Genomic DNA, 18,117 nt, shown 5'->3' on the forward strand with positions numbered 1-18,117 from the left:
AGAAGATAAATCATAGTGATTGATTCAGAAATAATAATAAGTCATTTGAAACCAGTAAAAACTGTGTATCACTTGTATTTTAATTTTCATGAAAATAGTTAATCGTATGCATAATTCTGAATGGCTCTAATTCCAGTTTTTCTTTGCAACAAGTTATTACACCATCACAAGCATACTGTTTGTTTGTTTGTTTTTTAAACTTCTTACCTGTTTTTTTTTATAATTTTAGGAGTTATCACCTGAGATGAAAACTTTTGTGGATCAGTATGGGCAAAAAGATGATGGAAAAATAGGAATTGTAGAGGTAAGAAACTTATGCATTATTCTCATATAGTTTTAATAAGTGAGATTTTTGGAGTTGTATTCAACTCAAACATGATATGGCAAGACCTGTTCCAAGAGGTTTATTTTACTTAAGTAACATATTATCTTTTGTTCAGAAATATAAAATCAAAAACTGCTCAGAAATGAAAGAAACCTAAGAATTTGCATAATCCAAAGCTGAAATTTAGTACATTATGAAACTAAGACCTGGAGAAGTGAAATGATTTGCCTTTGACTATGTTAACTGTTTGCTGGCACTGGTGCAATTAGAGGCTCAAGTCCCCAACTTCTAGATGAGTACTCATCCCATTACATTACCCAGATTCAGGTCAATAAAACACCAACCAAGTATATGGTTCATTGGTATTTCTTATTGTTTAACAGTGTAGACTTTTCTGTTAGAATATAAAATAAAGTATTTGCAGTCCCTAAATGATATCATGGTAAAAAGCTGCATGCTGGTTTCTGAAATTCCATTTTAGATTAGCAGTTGGCCTTATAAAAACATAAGAACTTAGCTAAAGTCAGTGAATATTTTATGATGTGTTATAGGTACAGATTTCTTTTGAGTCATTAAGAGTTAAAACTCTTGGTGTCAAATCTTATCTTTTGACAATGACTTTTCCTATTGAGGACAACTTTTCTTTTGGTCTATGAATCAAGGAGACAAAACTTTGACTATACATTAATTCTTCAGCATTCTCAGATTTGTGAAACAGCTTTTGCTTCCCTTACTTCTACTTTTATAAAATCTAGTGTCTCAGCTACTTTCTTTAACTCTGCAACCCATTAGAGAAGTTGAGTGAACAACTTTGTCCAGAAAAATTAATAAGGTCATATTTTAAAATATACCAAATATAGGCATAATTATGTTCTTTATATAATGTTCTTAATGTATTAGATTGTGAAGTATTCTGGCTGTGAGAAACATTTAGTCATAATTTAACTTTGATTCAGAGAACTAACCTGGTTTTCAAATAATTGATTTTATAGGACACCTGTGATGTCAATGTGAAATACACTTATTTTTAAACAGCTACCACAAATAGAGTTAAAGAAGAACATACTATTATTATCTTTGTAATTAAAATATTTCCCTGGAGTATACACTTTCCCCTTTGCCCATGTGTAACTCATTACTATATAAATAGATAAATTAATAGTAATGGGACTTATAGACTGACATAGAGGCCAACTAATCAAGATATGAATCATCAAGGATAAGAAAATAACTTTGAAATGAATATAAGTGAGATGACATAAATCTAATTATTCAAAACTAGTGGAAATTCTAAAATCAGTGAAATTATAGATGTGGCTATTTCAGAGTTTGGCATACTTTATAATTCTATCAGAGGAAAGACTGTCATCTTGTATTTAAAGTATTTCACCTTTAAGAACTCCAGTGGGCTCAGCTATTTATTTTAATTTCTTCAGTGATACTGGATTGTAACAGTAGCACAAAAAGCATGGATCTGATTCACATGGATTCTACATTTTTAAAAGGATCAGATGGATGAATCTGTTTTGAATCTATATTTTACTGTGTATGATATGGTATAATCATTTATGAAGCATTATTTGAGGTCTAATTTGGATGGGAGACTAGGATTCACTAGCAAATACATTTTCCTAGAGGTTTGATGCAAGAAATTTCCCCAGAAGTTTGAGAAAAGAAACTGTTATAGGAAAGAAAAGATTTCTGTATGAGGAATGATAGAGAGAAATAGGTAACAGAAGTGGATGAAGAAGTTAGTGAAGACTGAAATGAAGACTTGAGGAACTTGTTATAGCAATAACAGTAAGAAAAAGAATTTTCATTTATTTCTATACATTACACAATTTATAGAGTGTTTTCAAATATGTGATCTCATTTGATTCTCATTATAACAAAATAAAATAAATACAAATATAAAATGAGCATCTAATTTATAGTTGAGGAACCTGTGACTTCAATAGAATTTCAGCCATTTTCCTTTAAATTACTCAGCCTTTTTTTTACAATTAATAATCCATACATTTTCTGCATTAAAAGAAAATATTTTCAAGCTTCAGTTCATTGATTACTTATGGCAAGGCTTAAATTTAGCCTGGTTGAACAGGGATGCACAAAGTATAAAGAAGTTATTTGACCAAACCACTTGAAACATAACTTGGGAAGAACTTTCAGATCAATGGAAGCAGAAAGAGTTTAAAGGGAGAGAAGTGAGACACATAAAAATTAATTAGAAAGTTTAAGTATTCCAGGACGGGGAAATTTTTGTCATATGGGACCTGTGGGAAAAGCTAGCCAAGATTTCTCATTTTAAGGATAAAGAAACTGAAGCCAGAAAGGTTGAATGATGTGTCCAAGATCCCACTGGCAGGGAGTAACAGAACATTTATACAGGCTTATGTCTGACTCTGATTCCAGAATTCTTTTCATTAATCTGAGTTATCAGCCAAGACAGAGAAGGAAGTGGGGAAGGTGAGAACTTGGAGAAGTGAGAATGAGAGAATGGGAGAACAGGGAAGAGATTGCTGCTGTAGTTCATATGCATGTTGATTGTACTTAGCCTGGTTAAGTAGGAGGGACAAGAAAAATGAGAGGTTCTGAAAAAATCATTGTAAAAAAGGAATTGAAAACTACAGATTACATGTACAAAATGGAGAAAGGGAGAGTGGGGAATGCCTGAATTTGTAATGTGCTCTCTAGTGTCACCAGAAAGTTGTATTAAATAAACTTCATCCTTTCTGTTTTCCAACTTATATATCACTTGCTAAGAAATACTATATATAACAAGAAATACAAATACACAAATCTCAGCCAGCTATGAAGGAATGGAAAAACCCAGGTTCTCCAAAATATATAATAGTCTACTTACTCCCATCAACTCACATCAAGTACACCATCACTTCGGTGTTCAAAGGAAAAAGGGGTTAGGTTTGCTTGTTTTGCCCACTTAGCAGGTGTACACATGGGCTCATCAAAATCTAATCAAAGTAAACCAAATGGTATTTAAGTGGCAGTCTACTTTCCTGGTGGAAACAGGCCAAATTGACTTGGCTGTAATTGAAATATGTCATTCAAAAGATCAGAAAATATAGTGGTTAATTTTCAAACTTCTGTTCTAATGAAGTTGACTGACACTTTCCAACTACATGCTTTTGCTACCTAGACATGTAAAAACATGTAAAAAGAAGGGTAATGTACAGATATGCTTTCTTGTGAACTTTTCAATTTTATGTCTCCAAAGAGATTTTAAAATTCACACAAATACAGTTCGATAATAAAGAGATTGTTGATACAAACTCAAAACAGGAGCACTGAAATTCTGAGATAATTTAACAAATACTGTGACAGTCAAAATGTTCTAAATTTATTCAGACTAATAGCTCTATTGCAGAGAAGACTGATTAAAATAGTTAAAGAGAGAGACTGAATGATTTAACAGATAATAGAAATTTCTTCTCTGGTGCTCACATTAAGTATAGATATTTCCTTTAGCTGGATGTCAAATCTGCAAACTTTTCACCTGATCCCTTGGGAACTATGTGGGAAACTACCAACCTCTCCAGTCTATTGTGTCTCTTTGTCCAGGTCAGTGCACCCACTGGAAAAATAGATCTACAAGTTATTCTAATCCTAAAACTATAATAACCCTCCCAGGGAAGCAGACACTTCTCTAGACTTTCCTTCTTTTCAGCCATAGTGGGATTTGAGCATGTGAGTTTAACCATAGTAAGTGTAATTTTTTTTATAGCAGACTACTTTTCTACCTCAGAATTTGAGGAAATGGCTGACAATAAAGTCTGATTTAAAACTTCATTCTGGTTTTTTTTTTGCGGTACGTGGGCCTCTCACTGTTGTGGCCTCTCCCGTTGCGGAGCACAGGCTCCGGACACGCAGGCTCAGTGGCCATGGCTCACGGGCCTAGCCGCTCTGCGGCATGTGGGATTTTCCCGGACCAGGGCACGAACCTGTGTCCCCTGCATCGGCAGGCAGACTCTCAACCACTGCGCCACAAGGGAAGCCCCTGGATAGATTTTTAAAAACAGTTTATTAAGAAAATTTTTTGACTGAAGATTTTAATGGAGGGTGATGGTAAAAGGACAAGGTCTCAAAATAAAAAAAGTCAGACTGTCTGATTTCAAATGTGGCTCCAACTATAAGCTATGTGATAGCAGGCTGTTTATCTTCTCTGAGCTTCTGTTTCCTTGACTCTGAACAGGGGTGACATATGAGTATCAACATCAAATGTGATAATACATGTCAAACAAATAGATAAACTCTGGCACACTGTAAAAACTCAATAAATGTACTTGCTATTATTATTAAAAATAAAAATATTTCATTGGAAAATCTATACCATTTTTCTGAATGTCAATCTTTTTCCCATTTTTATAACTTGTCAAATTCAAATTATTAAATTCCACCAGGCTTTAATTTGTACAGAAAGATTATTTGCCTTTCAAATTTCCAGGTTTCCTGGACTCACTTCTCATTGGCTAGAAAAATATTTCTTTGGTTCCCAAACCAAAAAAGTGAATGTTTTACTAATATGTGTTGAAGGAAGCTAACATGCACCAAGATTGTCTTCAAAAGTTATGTCTCATGTGTGCTTTAAAAGATATAGCTCAGTCACTTATATTTCTAGTAAAGTTACTTCATGTGTACTCTCCCAGCACCTAGCATGTTGCTTTGAAATTGTCTGAAAAAAAACTTTTTTTGAAATTATCTGCCTCCCTGTAAAGTTCTTACTATCGGTGACTACGAATCTCCAGCATCCAGCACAGTGCCTAGTAGGTTCTGAATCATAGCCACATGAGCCATAGCAAGGGATTTCAACCTACTCCAAAACACAGGCAAGGGCTCCATTTTATGCCTAGAAATAGAAGACAGATGGTAGAGATCCCTGTCATGGGACAGGTTGAGTTCCTTGGGGAGCATATCTGAGTTGAAGAAAAGCAATGAGGAAGTTTATTAGGAAGTGCTCTTGGGATTAATACCTGTGGAAGGTAAATGAAAATAACAGGGCCGGGCAGAGGGAGGCTTTGGGCTGTGATATAGTCTCAACTTCAGTTGACCCTACAGTGAACTCTGAACTGGGATGACCCTTCAGAGATGTCCCAAGTTTTCAGTGAGAGGGCTAGGTTTTATATCCCCATATGCATCAGTCATAGAATTCAGCTTCCTTGGGGAACATAGTTCTCTTCAGCCCAGGTAATCTCCCAAAGAGACCTGGCAGTTGAGACCATAGCAACACTCCTAGCACCTAAAGAGAGCTCTGGCTGTCATATCACAGTGGCCACCCCAACCCCTATCTGCAAGTCAGTAATAAGTTATTTGAATCATCTCCAAAGGAACTTTATTTCCATTTATTGAAAGCCTATGCTGACCCAAGATAGTCAATTGCCTTCATTCATTGGTTGAGTAAAATATTTACTGAAATTTTTGCAGGTGCCAGGCAAAGAAACAGTAATTAAGACACAGACCCTTTCCTCAAGCTGTATATAGACTGATAGGGAAGACAGGCAAGTAGAAATGTTTGCTTCCCCACTCTCAGTGAAAAGCAACAAGCGACAAGCTTCATAAATGAAGCTTTGAGAGATTTTTCTATGGCAGCCACAGTTATCTGCCTGCCACTTATTCCCTTGCTTTTCTCTGCTCTCTTCTCCAACCCATAATAAAGTTTTGAGAGTTTATGAAAAAGCAGGTAGGTAGCCCAAGAATTAAGAAATCACCAATAATCTTGGGACAGGTAGTACTGGATACTACTATGGACAACGGTGGCTTAGCAAAACAGAGACAAAGTAGCCCTACTTAACAGCTTCTATAAAAGACCTCAGGTATTTTGTAGATATGGTCTTAAAGTCAACTGCTGGAGAGTTACTGCACCAGCTCTGAAACTTGAATATTAATTCATATGCATTGTGAAACACACCTTGAAAAAGATGGTTTGGGGAATTCCCTAGCCATCCAGTGGCTAGGATTAGGCACTTTCACTGACAAGGACCCGGATTCAATCCCTGGTCTGGGAACTAAGATCCCACAAACCACATGATGTGGCCAAAAAAACCCCACCAAAAACAAAAGAAAAAACACACAAAAGATGATTTCTTTCTTTTTTTTTTTTTTTTTCGGTACGTAGGTATCTCACTGTTGTGGCCTCTCCCGTTGCGGAGCACAGGCTCCGGACGCGTAGGCTCAGAGGTCATGGCTCACGGGCCCAGCCGCTCCGTGGCATATGGGATCTTCCCGGACCGGGGCACGAACCCGTGTCCCCTGCATCGGCAGGCGGACTCTCAACCACTGCACCACCAGGGAAGCCCCCAAAAAGACTTCTTAATGTTCACTAATAGCCACATCCTATCCACACATATTCACTGCTTCTTTCTTAGTGACTAGTTGTCTTATTACAATGTTTTATGTGTTTAGACTCACTTCTAATGTCTGTAAAATAGGACAGCACTGTATTCAGTTTAACATTAACAGTTCAATCAAATTAAAAGATTGACTATTTTGCATGTAGATATAATATGTATTTTCTTATAATTAAACCAACTAGGACCAAAATGACATGGGCAAAGAGATATATATTTATACTACATGAAGAGCAATTTTACCATCTCTGTATTTGACATTCTAGAGACCTCTGAACTTTATGAAAGTTATATGAAGTTTAATTTTTGAAACAAAGATGGTTAAAATTTCCCTAATTTTACATGTGGTCATTGCTTATTAGCTCATTCTTTTATTTTTCCTGTTTTTATATATTTGGTGGATTTTGGTAAATAGAATTTTTTAAGAAAAATTATTATTTTTGTTCAAAACAACACACAATAATTAGGAAAATCCAAGCAATATAGAAAATTGCAATGAAGATGGAAAAAAAAATGCTCACTACAAATCATATTAAGTAGGTATTTTTAATGAAGTAAAATTATCAACCAATTCCAAACATTTATGTCAGGCACCTAACATTGAGCACCACACTGAGTATTCAGAGGATGAAGACAAAGAATAGTCTTTGCCCTCCTGAAGTGGATGGTCTCTGGGGAGGTCCACCCAAAACTTACAAAGTGGTATCTGACAAGTTACATACCAATAAATAGAGAGTTGGCTTTGGCTATTTCCTGTTTCCTAAATAAATGCTTGCATTAATGCACAACCAAACTAGTGACCTTTGTTTCAAAATAAATAAGAAAATGTTTTCTGAGTCATACTAAACATCCTAATAAGATGTCTGGCCCTGTCTCTTAGTTTCATCCCATTACTAGTGCCTATAAACTGAATGATTCTAAACTGAGACATTATTTCAAAGATCTAAAAACAAGATAAGTTAAAGGACATATTATACAGGCATAAAGAAGCTGAGATTACTTGCCTATAAGGTAGAATGATACATTTTATATTAAATTTTATATTTTTTAATGGACCTAAAAGGACAACATTTTTTTGAAGTGTGAGAGTCTTTCCTATAATTTGGTAGAACTTTCGGTGTTTATGCTGACCTTAAGGTTAATCTAGACTGCAGATTCTTGGTCTAAAATCCAGAGATGAGGGTTCATGCCCATACTTCAGGGGATTCATCAGCTTCTGGAAATTAGATGAAATATAGTGTTGTAGGTTCACTCTTTAACGGTGAAGATGTAGTGATTCTAACAGATTCTCAAAGTCATTTTGAACCCAATACATTTAAGAGACACTGGTTTCTATTTCAAGTCCTTATTTTAGTGACGAGAGTGCTAAGTTCCAGAAATGGCTGAGGGAGTTGCTGGGGACCACAGCTAATTAGCAGCTGAGCCAGGAATAGAACCCATACCTTCAGTGAGGCCATCAATCCAGCTCCCTCCCTCCCTGCACACAATAGATAGATTATATTCATCTTAAAACGGGATCTGGAGTCCTTCTTTCCTAAAAAAAAAAAAAAAAGAAGAGCATTGAAGTTACAAAATGAGATCTAAGGAGAAATATCATAGGGTCACTAAATGGAAATCATCGAATAGAATTCAAGCCCTGGACTCAAGCAGCAGACGTTCTTTTAGCAGAAACCAAAAATTTGAGAACTGATATTCCCTATTACTGGTCAGTTTCCACTGTTCATTGTGAATTGTCCTTTCCATCTCTCTTTCCACCGTCTTATAATTGTCTCGAGTTTCCCTTCCTTTGCATCTCTTAATAAGCTTTCTCCTCAGACTTAAGAATGCATTTTTTCCTTCTATCCTTTCCACTGCATTCATATTTCTCATAGTTTCTTTTATTCTACATGAAATGTATGGCTCCATGTGTGCCATTCTGTGTGCCCTAAGAAGAATAAGACCAGATCTGTGGCACAGAAAAGATGAAGGGGTCAAGCCACCAGGATAAGTCTCCTTCTATGTCTAGCAGATGAGAATTGGTCAAATAATCCCTATCTGAGCTTCCTAAGCATCCTTGCTGTGGTCATCTCCCAGACCAGAGAACCAGTCACTCAAGGACACCCAAGCACTGGAAAACACAATGGCACTTTGTAGGGGCAAAGTATCAGAAAGGAAAAATCGATTATAATGTTTTTCCTTTCCTAGTTTTCTAGGTAATAAAACTATGTTAGGAAAACCTAAGAGCAGGAAATGTGAGAGACTTGTTTTCAAGCTCCTTACAACAACTTTTAAAATCTTTTCTAGTTGGCTCATGTATTACCCACAGAAGAGAACTTCCTGCTGCTCTTCCGATGCCAGCAGCTGAAGTCCTGTGAGGAGTTCATGAAGGTATAAGAAAGCTCTGTCACTGAGTGATGTTTTCAGAAAGCTACTTAAAATAGGAAAATGGTTGCCTTTTTTTTTTAATATATTTGGTTTTCCTTATCCAAAATAATTTACAGACATGGAGAAAATATGATACTGATCACAGTGGCTTCATAGAAACTGAGGAGCTTAAGGTAAGCAAGTAAAAACATGTAAGTTTTTTCCTGTCAAATATAATTATAAACTTTGTAGCTTTTTTAAAAACCTCCCACAAAAGAAACTAATGTTAAGCAATGGCACATTTTCACCCACTCTTCCAATTATTAATAAAGAACCAGATCAAAAAAGAGACTTCAAGTACTTCTTGAAATTCTCTTCAGCAATGTAAAATTAGCATTCTCTGTGGTATATACAAATTGTTATATGAGGTAGCTGATAGATAGATAGATAGATAAATTATATACTAAGCCAAATAGGTTGGTTATTTTCATTAAAATTTGACATTTTATTTTAGAAATGAAACAGCTATATAAATAGATTTCTCTTTCAAGATAAACAATTATTGGACACCTACTGTATGCCAGGTGCTTTACACACATTTAATCTTCACGTGAGTTCTTTGAGATTAGTCTTAACCCAGTGAGGAAAAATTTAAGAGATGTTAAGTGATGTACTGAAGGCTACACAGAAATAAGACATAGAACTGTGATCTCTAAACTCGTCTGTTTCCAAGACCCGTAGCTTACTGCCTCTCAGTAACAGCAATAAAAACAAAGTCCTAATATAATCAAACTTCCGAAAAACTGCAACTTTGAAAATGAATTTATCAATTCATATCTCACAGATGTATATAAGAGCTGGTGGGGGAGGAAGAAGATATGAAGGAAAAGGCAAAGAGGTCTGAAATCAAGTCTTACCTCTGGACAAATCTCTATATCATTCTGCCTGATTTTTTTCATCTTTTATGTGGGGGTAATAATACCTTCCTTTCAGCTTTATTGTGAAGATCAAGTAAGATGTTGCACATGGAAGATTTTGTGAAATACAGGCACAGTATAAATTATATTATTCATGAACTCAATAATTTACTAGCCTTCAGAAATATAGAAGCATCTTTCTGTCATTTCTTTAAATTCACCTCAATACTTCTCAGTATGGAAGACACTATTTTCTCTATCTTCATGGTATAGAGTAACTAAAAGGGAAGCAGATTAATAATTATTGAGCACCTACTATGTTGCAGGCATAGTACTAGATGCCTAAAATATATTTTAACATTTAATCCTCACAGAAAAGTTACAAGGGAGGTATTATAATTCCCATTATACAAACAGAGAAACTGAAATTCAGAGAGATTAGATAATTTTTAAAGAGTACACAGCTGCCTGGGAAAAGAACCTGGTTTTGGACACAGAATATCTGATAATGATAATAATGTTTTTTTTCCCCACAAGGACAAACATTTTCAAGCTTCAGTCATCAAGAGCTACATCTTCTGCTATTATGTAGGGAAACATGAATAACAAACACAATTTCCTGGTCATAGTTTAACATGGTTTGAGTTACATATATTTGTACCACTGCAAAATTGCTAAAACATATTTAACTAAAAACACTTACAGGGACTTCCATGGCCCTCCAGTGGTTAAGACTTCATGCTTCCACTGCAGGGGGCACGGGTTCAATCCCTGGTAGGGGAAATAAGATCCCACATGCCTTTTGGCATGGCTGAAAAAAATAATTTTTTTAAATTTCTTAAAAAAATTTTTAAGAAAGGAAAATAATAGTAATAACACCTTAAAAAATAAAAACACTTAGAAATGTAAGCATTTTTCATGTGAAATCACCAAAAACAATGTCTTTCACAAATATGCAACTCAGCAACCCACAAGGTTACCCACAAGGTGACAGTTAAACTATTGTGTTTTTATTCTATTGGACCAAAAAAATCCTTTTAAAAATCATTTCAAGTTCATAATGAAACTTTAGCTCATTTCCAATACTGGCCTTCTTTATTCTAAATTTTATTCTCAGAAGAGATTCTAAATAGAAGTACTCCTCTCTGGGGAATTTTGAAGATAAGTTGGCATTCTTTTTTAATGGATCTTTCAAGAAAGCTAATTTTAAGATCCATAATAGAGTAAAACATTGCTTGCTCTCAGACACGACTTTGAATCTCAGCATCCCGAGGTTTCTCCCAGGCTATTTTTGTGACCACCATTTTAGTCTCTGATGAGGATTTTTAACCCAATTAGTCTCTGACAAAAGCCTCATATGGTTCAAAAGTAAAATTCATCCCCCAACAGATAACTTTGAGTTTTCCATGCTTTACTTTGAATTTGAAGTGGAATGTTTGAAGTGAAATTAAATTTATCAAACCAAGAAAAAGGTCTCCTTCCTTGAAAATAATGAAGTTAAATCAGCCCAGCAGAGCTAGAAAATCTGGGAGGGAGAAAAACAACTACAAAACTGAAGAAATCCTATCCTTCAATAATGTCTGAACATAATATCTGCTCAGTTTTCCATAATTGCATTAATTCATTTTCTGAACAAATAAAGAAGTTGCAAATCAACAGCACTAGACAAAATGAAAGACTTTATATTAAGTACTTACACTGTCATTTATATGGCAAGTTTTTATAAAGCTTTAATTTATTTCTCTGGTAAAAAAATTTAAATTCACTCCTAAACTTCAACTGTCAAATTAATAATCATCTTTTTTCATCCTTCCCACATTAATCTCTACTTTGATGTGATTCATATATCCTTCAAAGATTAGGTAACCTCTGCAGCCAACTGTTTTAGTTTGAACAGTCAGCTGAAACATTGTAACCAAGGTGGTTTGTACCATATCAAGCCTAAAAGCCCTCTGGTGAAATGTACTTCATATTGGCTATAAACTGATGTGGAAATACAGTTTGTGAGGGCAGAAAATGCACTTGTAATTAAGGGTAGGTCTCCACCTTCTTTACTGATAATACCATTAGGTAGAAATGCCTCCATTGGGCTGGCTGGTTTTACAGGTTTTTACTCTGATTCCTACATGGTGCACAATCCAGATACTTCTTTAATTGAAATCATAAAAGCATAGCATAGCATAGCACAGACTGTGACAGATAAGTTTTCAGTCAAAGAGAACTGCTGGAACGCCAAGAGTACCTCCCTTCTAAGCTCCTCCCGTTACCTGGTTCTACCCTCAAAAAGAGACTTCCTTTGTATTCCTGGGGTGTTCCATTTCAAGGCAGGCTGAAATGAAAGCAGATTGTTTGTTATTGATGAAATTTATCTGACTTTTTTGTCTTAACAGAACTTTCTAAAGGACCTGCTGGAAAAAGCAAACAAGACTGTTGATGATAAAAAACTAGCTGAGTATACAGACCTAATGGTAAGACTGATCTTGAAAAGACTACAGCCAAGAGCCTATGAAATATTACTGTATTCTGGCTAATTCCCAAGTCTACACAGGATGAAATAAACAAGCCATGGTGTGGGCATCACATGCACATAGGTATCATTTCACTGCAAAAGTGAAATACCTAGGGATGCTTATACCTTGTAAGGCTGAATGCTACAAGTGTATTGTAAGGCTGGTTTTAAGGCTCAGCATATGAGCATTCCCTTTCTTGTAGAGGTAGGTAATTTTCATCTATCAAAATATCACTTGTTTTTCTTACAAGCCAGTGTAATTATATCACATATATATGTAAGTTACATTATAGATATATAAATTATATCACCAAAACCTCACTTATTATAGAGATTCTGAATCAATTTTTATCATGTCTTAGGAAATCATTGATTTTGTTAGAGTTTAGAGAAAACTTCTGGCTACCTTATTCATTCAGTGACTAAAAATGGATATTTCCTCCTTCTTTCCTTTGATTCTTGTTATTTTGGAATATTGTCTTGGTGCTTTTGGTGAGGAAATCCAAATATACCCTGAGCTTGATGCTATGGTAAATAGTATAACCAAGAACTATTTTAGAATACTGCTAATAGAGTGAAGAAAATTGCTTTACACATAAGCACAATGTTTGAAGAATGAATGAACAAATAAATTTATAAATATCCAGATAAAATAATACAATGCCCATGAAGTTAATTAACTTCCAAGTGAGTAAAGTTTGTTCATTTTGATTCACAGCATTAGGACTATGAGGAAAAAGCCTTTGCCAAACTGATTAAGCCATGGCCCAGTATTTTGGCAACATTATTTTAATTGTTTAATTTTTGAAATTCAGACAGTTTTAAATTATCCAGATCAGTACATATATTTATACACACTTTAAGTACTATAAATGTACAGTGAATTCTTACCTCATTGATATAAATAAATAACTTGTAAAACATAAGTGCCTATTATAAAAATTATGTTATTTTAGACCAATAAAGGAGTTAGAATTTTTTCGTGAGAAATAATTTTATAAAAAGTTTGATCATATTTGATGTAACTGAGGTTTACTTTCAGTCTGTCAGCCTACTTTTATGTGGGGAAAAAAAAACCACTAGAACTTTATTATTGCCCTATTCATTATACAGTGATATTTATTATAAAGTGGGACTAATCTTTAGTTTCAGAGCAATCAAAAAAGTTTTCACTGTAAGGAAGTGCCCTCTTTAATTCCTCATTACATTGCCACTTACCACATCACTAACATACACGTGTTACAATGGGCAGATCTACACTCTGAATAACTTTTGGGAAATGGACAATAACCTACATTTATCAATTTTCTGTTTTGTGCCAGTCTTAAATGATGTCTACTTAAAGACTCCTTTCCAAGTAGAAATTTGAAGCAGCCTTTTTAAAACCACTCAAATGGGAGTTTTCCCCCTGTTGAATTGGCCTGGCCTATCTGGTTAAATGCCATAAACAAGCTCAAATCCAGGAAGTAGATTAATCAAGAACTAATTAAAATTTAAATATATTTGTAGGGAAATATTTCCCTGTGGACACTAAACTGTGTGATCTGGTGTCCAGTATCTTGGTAGACACTGTGACAATTTAGAACTTTTATAGTCAATGGACTATAAAATGTTACATCAGTATCAGATCCTGAAAAAATCTACCTCCTACAAAGGATTGTTAGAACATCTCAAACCACAGAATGCCCTTCTTTTTTTCCCTAAAGAGACCTCACCAAACCTATGTACTTTATGATCACATTCCTTTCTTTAAAAACAAAAATAATACCACTTTTTCACATATTTTATATATTTTATTTTATATGTAGTCCTTCTATATAAAATATTAGAACAGTAGTTGCAACTTTCTAAAATGTGAATGCTTCCCAAATACGGGTATGAATGTGTTTATACCTGGCTATGTCTTGGTATATGATGTATACGTAAGTGCAATGGGGAGATAAGGAGCTTTATTGAGTACCTAGTACCCAAGGCAAAATAAAACAATTCAAACTTACTCAAAAATTTATTCTCTGAGGATTTATTCATATTATCTGCTTATTCTGATTGTACTCTTTGATGCTGTAAAAGAGAGAAACAAATTAAATATTAAATTTCATACTATTATTTGGAAAGTTTCAGGATGTGCTATGTACTGCCAAACACCATCTCTCCCACATCTTGATACATATAAACATATATTTGCAAGAAAAATAAATGATTATGTTCCAGAAGCCTAGCCTAAGATCACTATTACTCTGACTATTCTATATTGTTCTGATAAATTTTGGCAATTGACACAGGTCACAGAATAGAAATTTTGCACTGGAAGTTTAATAAATGCTAGTTTCTAGAATTCTGCTGTCTATATAGGTAATTGATAACTCAAACTGCTTTATTTTGAATTTCCTCCTCCTCAATGCAATAAATAATTCTTCAATGGCTACAGTAATGCATTCTGTCTTTCAGCTGAAATTGTTTGATTCAAATAATGATGGGAAACTAGAATTAACTGAGATGGCCAGGTGAGTTTACGAACTATGCAAATATTATTATAAAAAGCTGATCCTTGTCAAAAATCTAATGTATTAATATAATGTTTTTCTCTCAAAAGGTTACTGCCAGTGCAGGAGAATTTTCTTCTTAAATTTCAGGTATTTCTCCTTTTCTCTACCATAAATAATATTTTTCTCGAAAGGTTAGAATGTGGGATATTTGCCAAGGGAAACACAATGGAATATAATAGTTGCATTTTAATCTTTGCTCTCTTCTCTGTCATTTAGGGAGTCAAAATGTGTGGGAAAGAGTTCAATAAAGCTTTTGAGTTATATGATCAGGTAAAAAAAATTTCTTATCTATAATTTGATTCTTTAGAAAAATTTGGAAAATGCTCAGGAAGGGTTAACCTCAAACTCAAGGTTATATTAAAAGAAACATGAGCTATTAAAATTACTCAGCCAATTTATTCTTGTCATAGGAAATGAGTTATGTTATATCCCAAATTAGACAAATTTGATTCAAATCCCATGCAACAATTTATCTCCTGTGAGGCTTTGAATAAGATACCAAAATCCTCTGATCCTCAGTTTCCTCATTTGTAACCAAGAGATGATAATACTCACTTTGCAGGGTAGAATGAGGATTAAGCTAGATGAAAATATCCAGCAGAATCCTCCCATTAAGTATATGGTAAGATCATGTGTGTGAGGAAAGGTTGTGTATGATGTCACTAGTTAACATGTTTTGTTTCTTCTAATTTCTCTACTCCTGGACCAAATCAGTCCTCTGCGGGCTCTAGTACAGCCTTTCCACTGCCTGATGTGACATCAAGCCAGTAATATAGCTTCCCCAAGCCTATATGTCCTCACTCATATGAAAATATTTGTGATTAATTACTTACTTCAACAGGAGGTGGTGATATTGTTAACATAAAGTGAAATATTAAATGTGAAATCACTTTGAAAATTTCAAAGTATATTACAAATATATGATGCTGAATGAGAGGGAATTCATATCTATTTTGGAACTTTGGAACAGTTAAAAATTTGAGGGTCTGACCTAAGAGGTTAGAATATCTGCCAAGTTTGCAGTAGGAAGATTTTCTGAGGATTTCAATTATTTCCAATTTACTACATTCTCCATTATTATGGATGAGTTTGCTTATATACTGTTTTATTACTCCTCCCTTAGGATGGCAATGGATACATAGATGAAAATGAACTGGATGCTTTACTGAAGGATCTATGTGAGAAGAATAAACAGGTAATCTAGTTACCTTGCCACACTTACTTCTTAAGCAGACTTGATGGATCCATCTAGAAGCAACCTCATATCCATTTTGGAGAATCTACTTTAAAAATTTATAGAGGAGCAGAAGTAGATTTCAGTTCTTAACCTGATTTGGTACTGGCCTGAATCAGTGTTTAACTGTGATAAATAGATTTCAAAAACAACCTTGTGATTTATCCACATTTGTATAAGAATTTAATCCAGCTCTTTTCTTGATGGATTGATGTAACAAGCAGTTTCGTCTCACATTTTATCACTTGACAGTGGTTAATTCACTTCCATGTTTAACTGGATTATAATACATTCTATGTTCTATATAGGATCTGGATATTAATAATATTCCAACGTACAAGAAAAGCATAATGGCTTTATCGGATGGAGGGAAGCTGTACCGAACGGATCTTGCTCTTATTCTCTCTGCTGGGGACAACTAGAGTTGATGCCCATGACCACTTACTAGCGGTACATTGTATCTAAAAAATAACTGTGCACTATAAGGGAATAGGCTGTATTTTGTTTTGTATCTGTAAATTTAACTGCATATAGATAATTATCCAGGATGTGTGGCACACTCTTTTCAGTTTGTTTCTATGCTCTTTGTAATGTACATTTTTTGTACATTTGAAAAGGAGAATGTCTATGCTTAGGCCAGTCAACACACCCAATTAAAAAAAATAATCTAACATATTCTTGCTTCCATAAATATAGTTGGACAAGATTTCCCTAAAAATTCCACCAGGATTAATCTCTAAAATCCTAGTCTCTGATATGTAAATGCATATTTGTCACTGAATAGAAGAGCTATATATAACAAGCCAAGCATTCTTATTTCAGACAATTGTAAGTCTGCCCCACAAAGTAGTTCTAAGCTGTGTTTCCAATTAGAAGAAATGTGCTTTTGCATCTAAAATACCAAAATATCAATAAATATTTAGTTAACTGTGGCTCTATGAGGTTAACAGTCTCACTAGGCAAGATTTAATCAACAACACACCTATTGCTTGAATCCACACCAATCTATTGGTTCAAGTTGATTTGATGACAAGAAAAGGCAGCACTAGACGATGCATAAATCTGTCTTATTCTACATTTGTATTTCCAACGAGTCTACTGTAAAAGAGTATGACCTTAACCCATTTTCTAAACTGTTTTCATGTGCTGCAGACAATAATTATTCTAGTAAACTGCTGTTTTTATGTCATAGTCTATGTACTATCTGATTAAATTATATATATCAGGTATCCTGGTGTTTAGTTTGCATTCTTCCTGGATTTCCTTTTTATGTAGAACTGTTCATTTCCACCAAGGGTAACTGCTGCCTCGGAAAATATTTTCTTTTCTAGCTACAACAAATCTTTTTTACTACATAATTGAATTTTAATTTAAAATTCATAGCACCCTGATTGTTGAATGTTATATCATCAATAATTTTGTGTATTCTGTGAATTCTATATTTCATGTTGAGATCAGCATTCAAAATAGTTCTATTTCTATCTGCGAATAGTTTCCAATGAGTTAAAAAGAACATCTCAAGAGAAATGCTAATGCAATCATTTATCTTATTTAGCAAGGGTGGCTCTAAAACATTCTTTTGACCCACATCCAAGTCACAGTTTCATATAGTTGTAGCTAGAATATACTATACTGGTTATAGTTGACATGTTATGGTTGGCGATTTCTCATTTTTTGATGTGAAGCAGGGAACTATGAGAGATGTGTCTCTTGGTTTTTTTTTTTTTTTGTTTTTGTTTTTTTTGTGGTACGCGGGCCTCTCACTGTTGTGGCCTCTCCCGTTGTGGAGCACAGGCTCCGGACGTGCAGGCTCAGCGGCCATGACTTAGGGGCCTAGTCGCTCCGCGGTGGGATCTTCCCGGACCAGGGCACGAACCCGTG

The 18,117-nt window shown here is 34.6% G+C and overlaps 1 protein-coding gene across 1 annotated transcript; it reads left to right on the forward strand.

The window, feature by feature from the left end:
- Positions 1–234: 234 nt before the first annotated feature.
- CALB1 (calbindin 1) lies at positions 235–17,405 on the forward strand. The gene is made up of 9 exons (XM_082601274.1): positions 235–304; positions 8,971–9,054; positions 9,168–9,224; positions 12,338–12,415; positions 14,905–14,960; positions 15,050–15,089; positions 15,219–15,272; positions 16,126–16,197; positions 16,545–17,405. The coding sequence occupies exons 1-9, from the start codon at positions 245–247 to the stop codon at positions 16,656–16,658; spliced, it is 615 nt and encodes a 204-aa protein (XP_082457400.1). The 5' UTR covers positions 235–244; the 3' UTR covers positions 16,659–17,405.
- The last annotated feature ends 712 nt before the right edge of the window (positions 17,406–18,117 follow it).

This window comes from Mesoplodon mirus (genome assembly GCF_964341445.2).
Source record: "Mesoplodon mirus genome assembly, chromosome: 16".
Lineage (NCBI taxonomy): Eukaryota > Metazoa > Chordata > Mammalia > Artiodactyla > Ziphiidae > Mesoplodon > Mesoplodon mirus.

What these genes read in the sequence shown, in the direction of transcription:
- CALB1 (XM_082601274.1), top strand. Translation starts at nt 245, where the DNA reads ATGAAAACTTTTGTGGATCAGTATGGGCAAAAAGATGATGGAAAAATA. An exon ending in CCTGTGAGGAGTTCATGAAG is followed by an intron (nt 9,055 to 9,167) that starts GTATAAGAAAGC and finishes AATAATTTACAG; the next exon opens with ACATGGAGAAAATATGATAC. An exon ending in ATTTTCTTCTTAAATTTCAG is followed by an intron (nt 15,090 to 15,218) that starts GTATTTCTCCTT and finishes TCTGTCATTTAG; the next exon opens with GGAGTCAAAATGTGTGGGAA.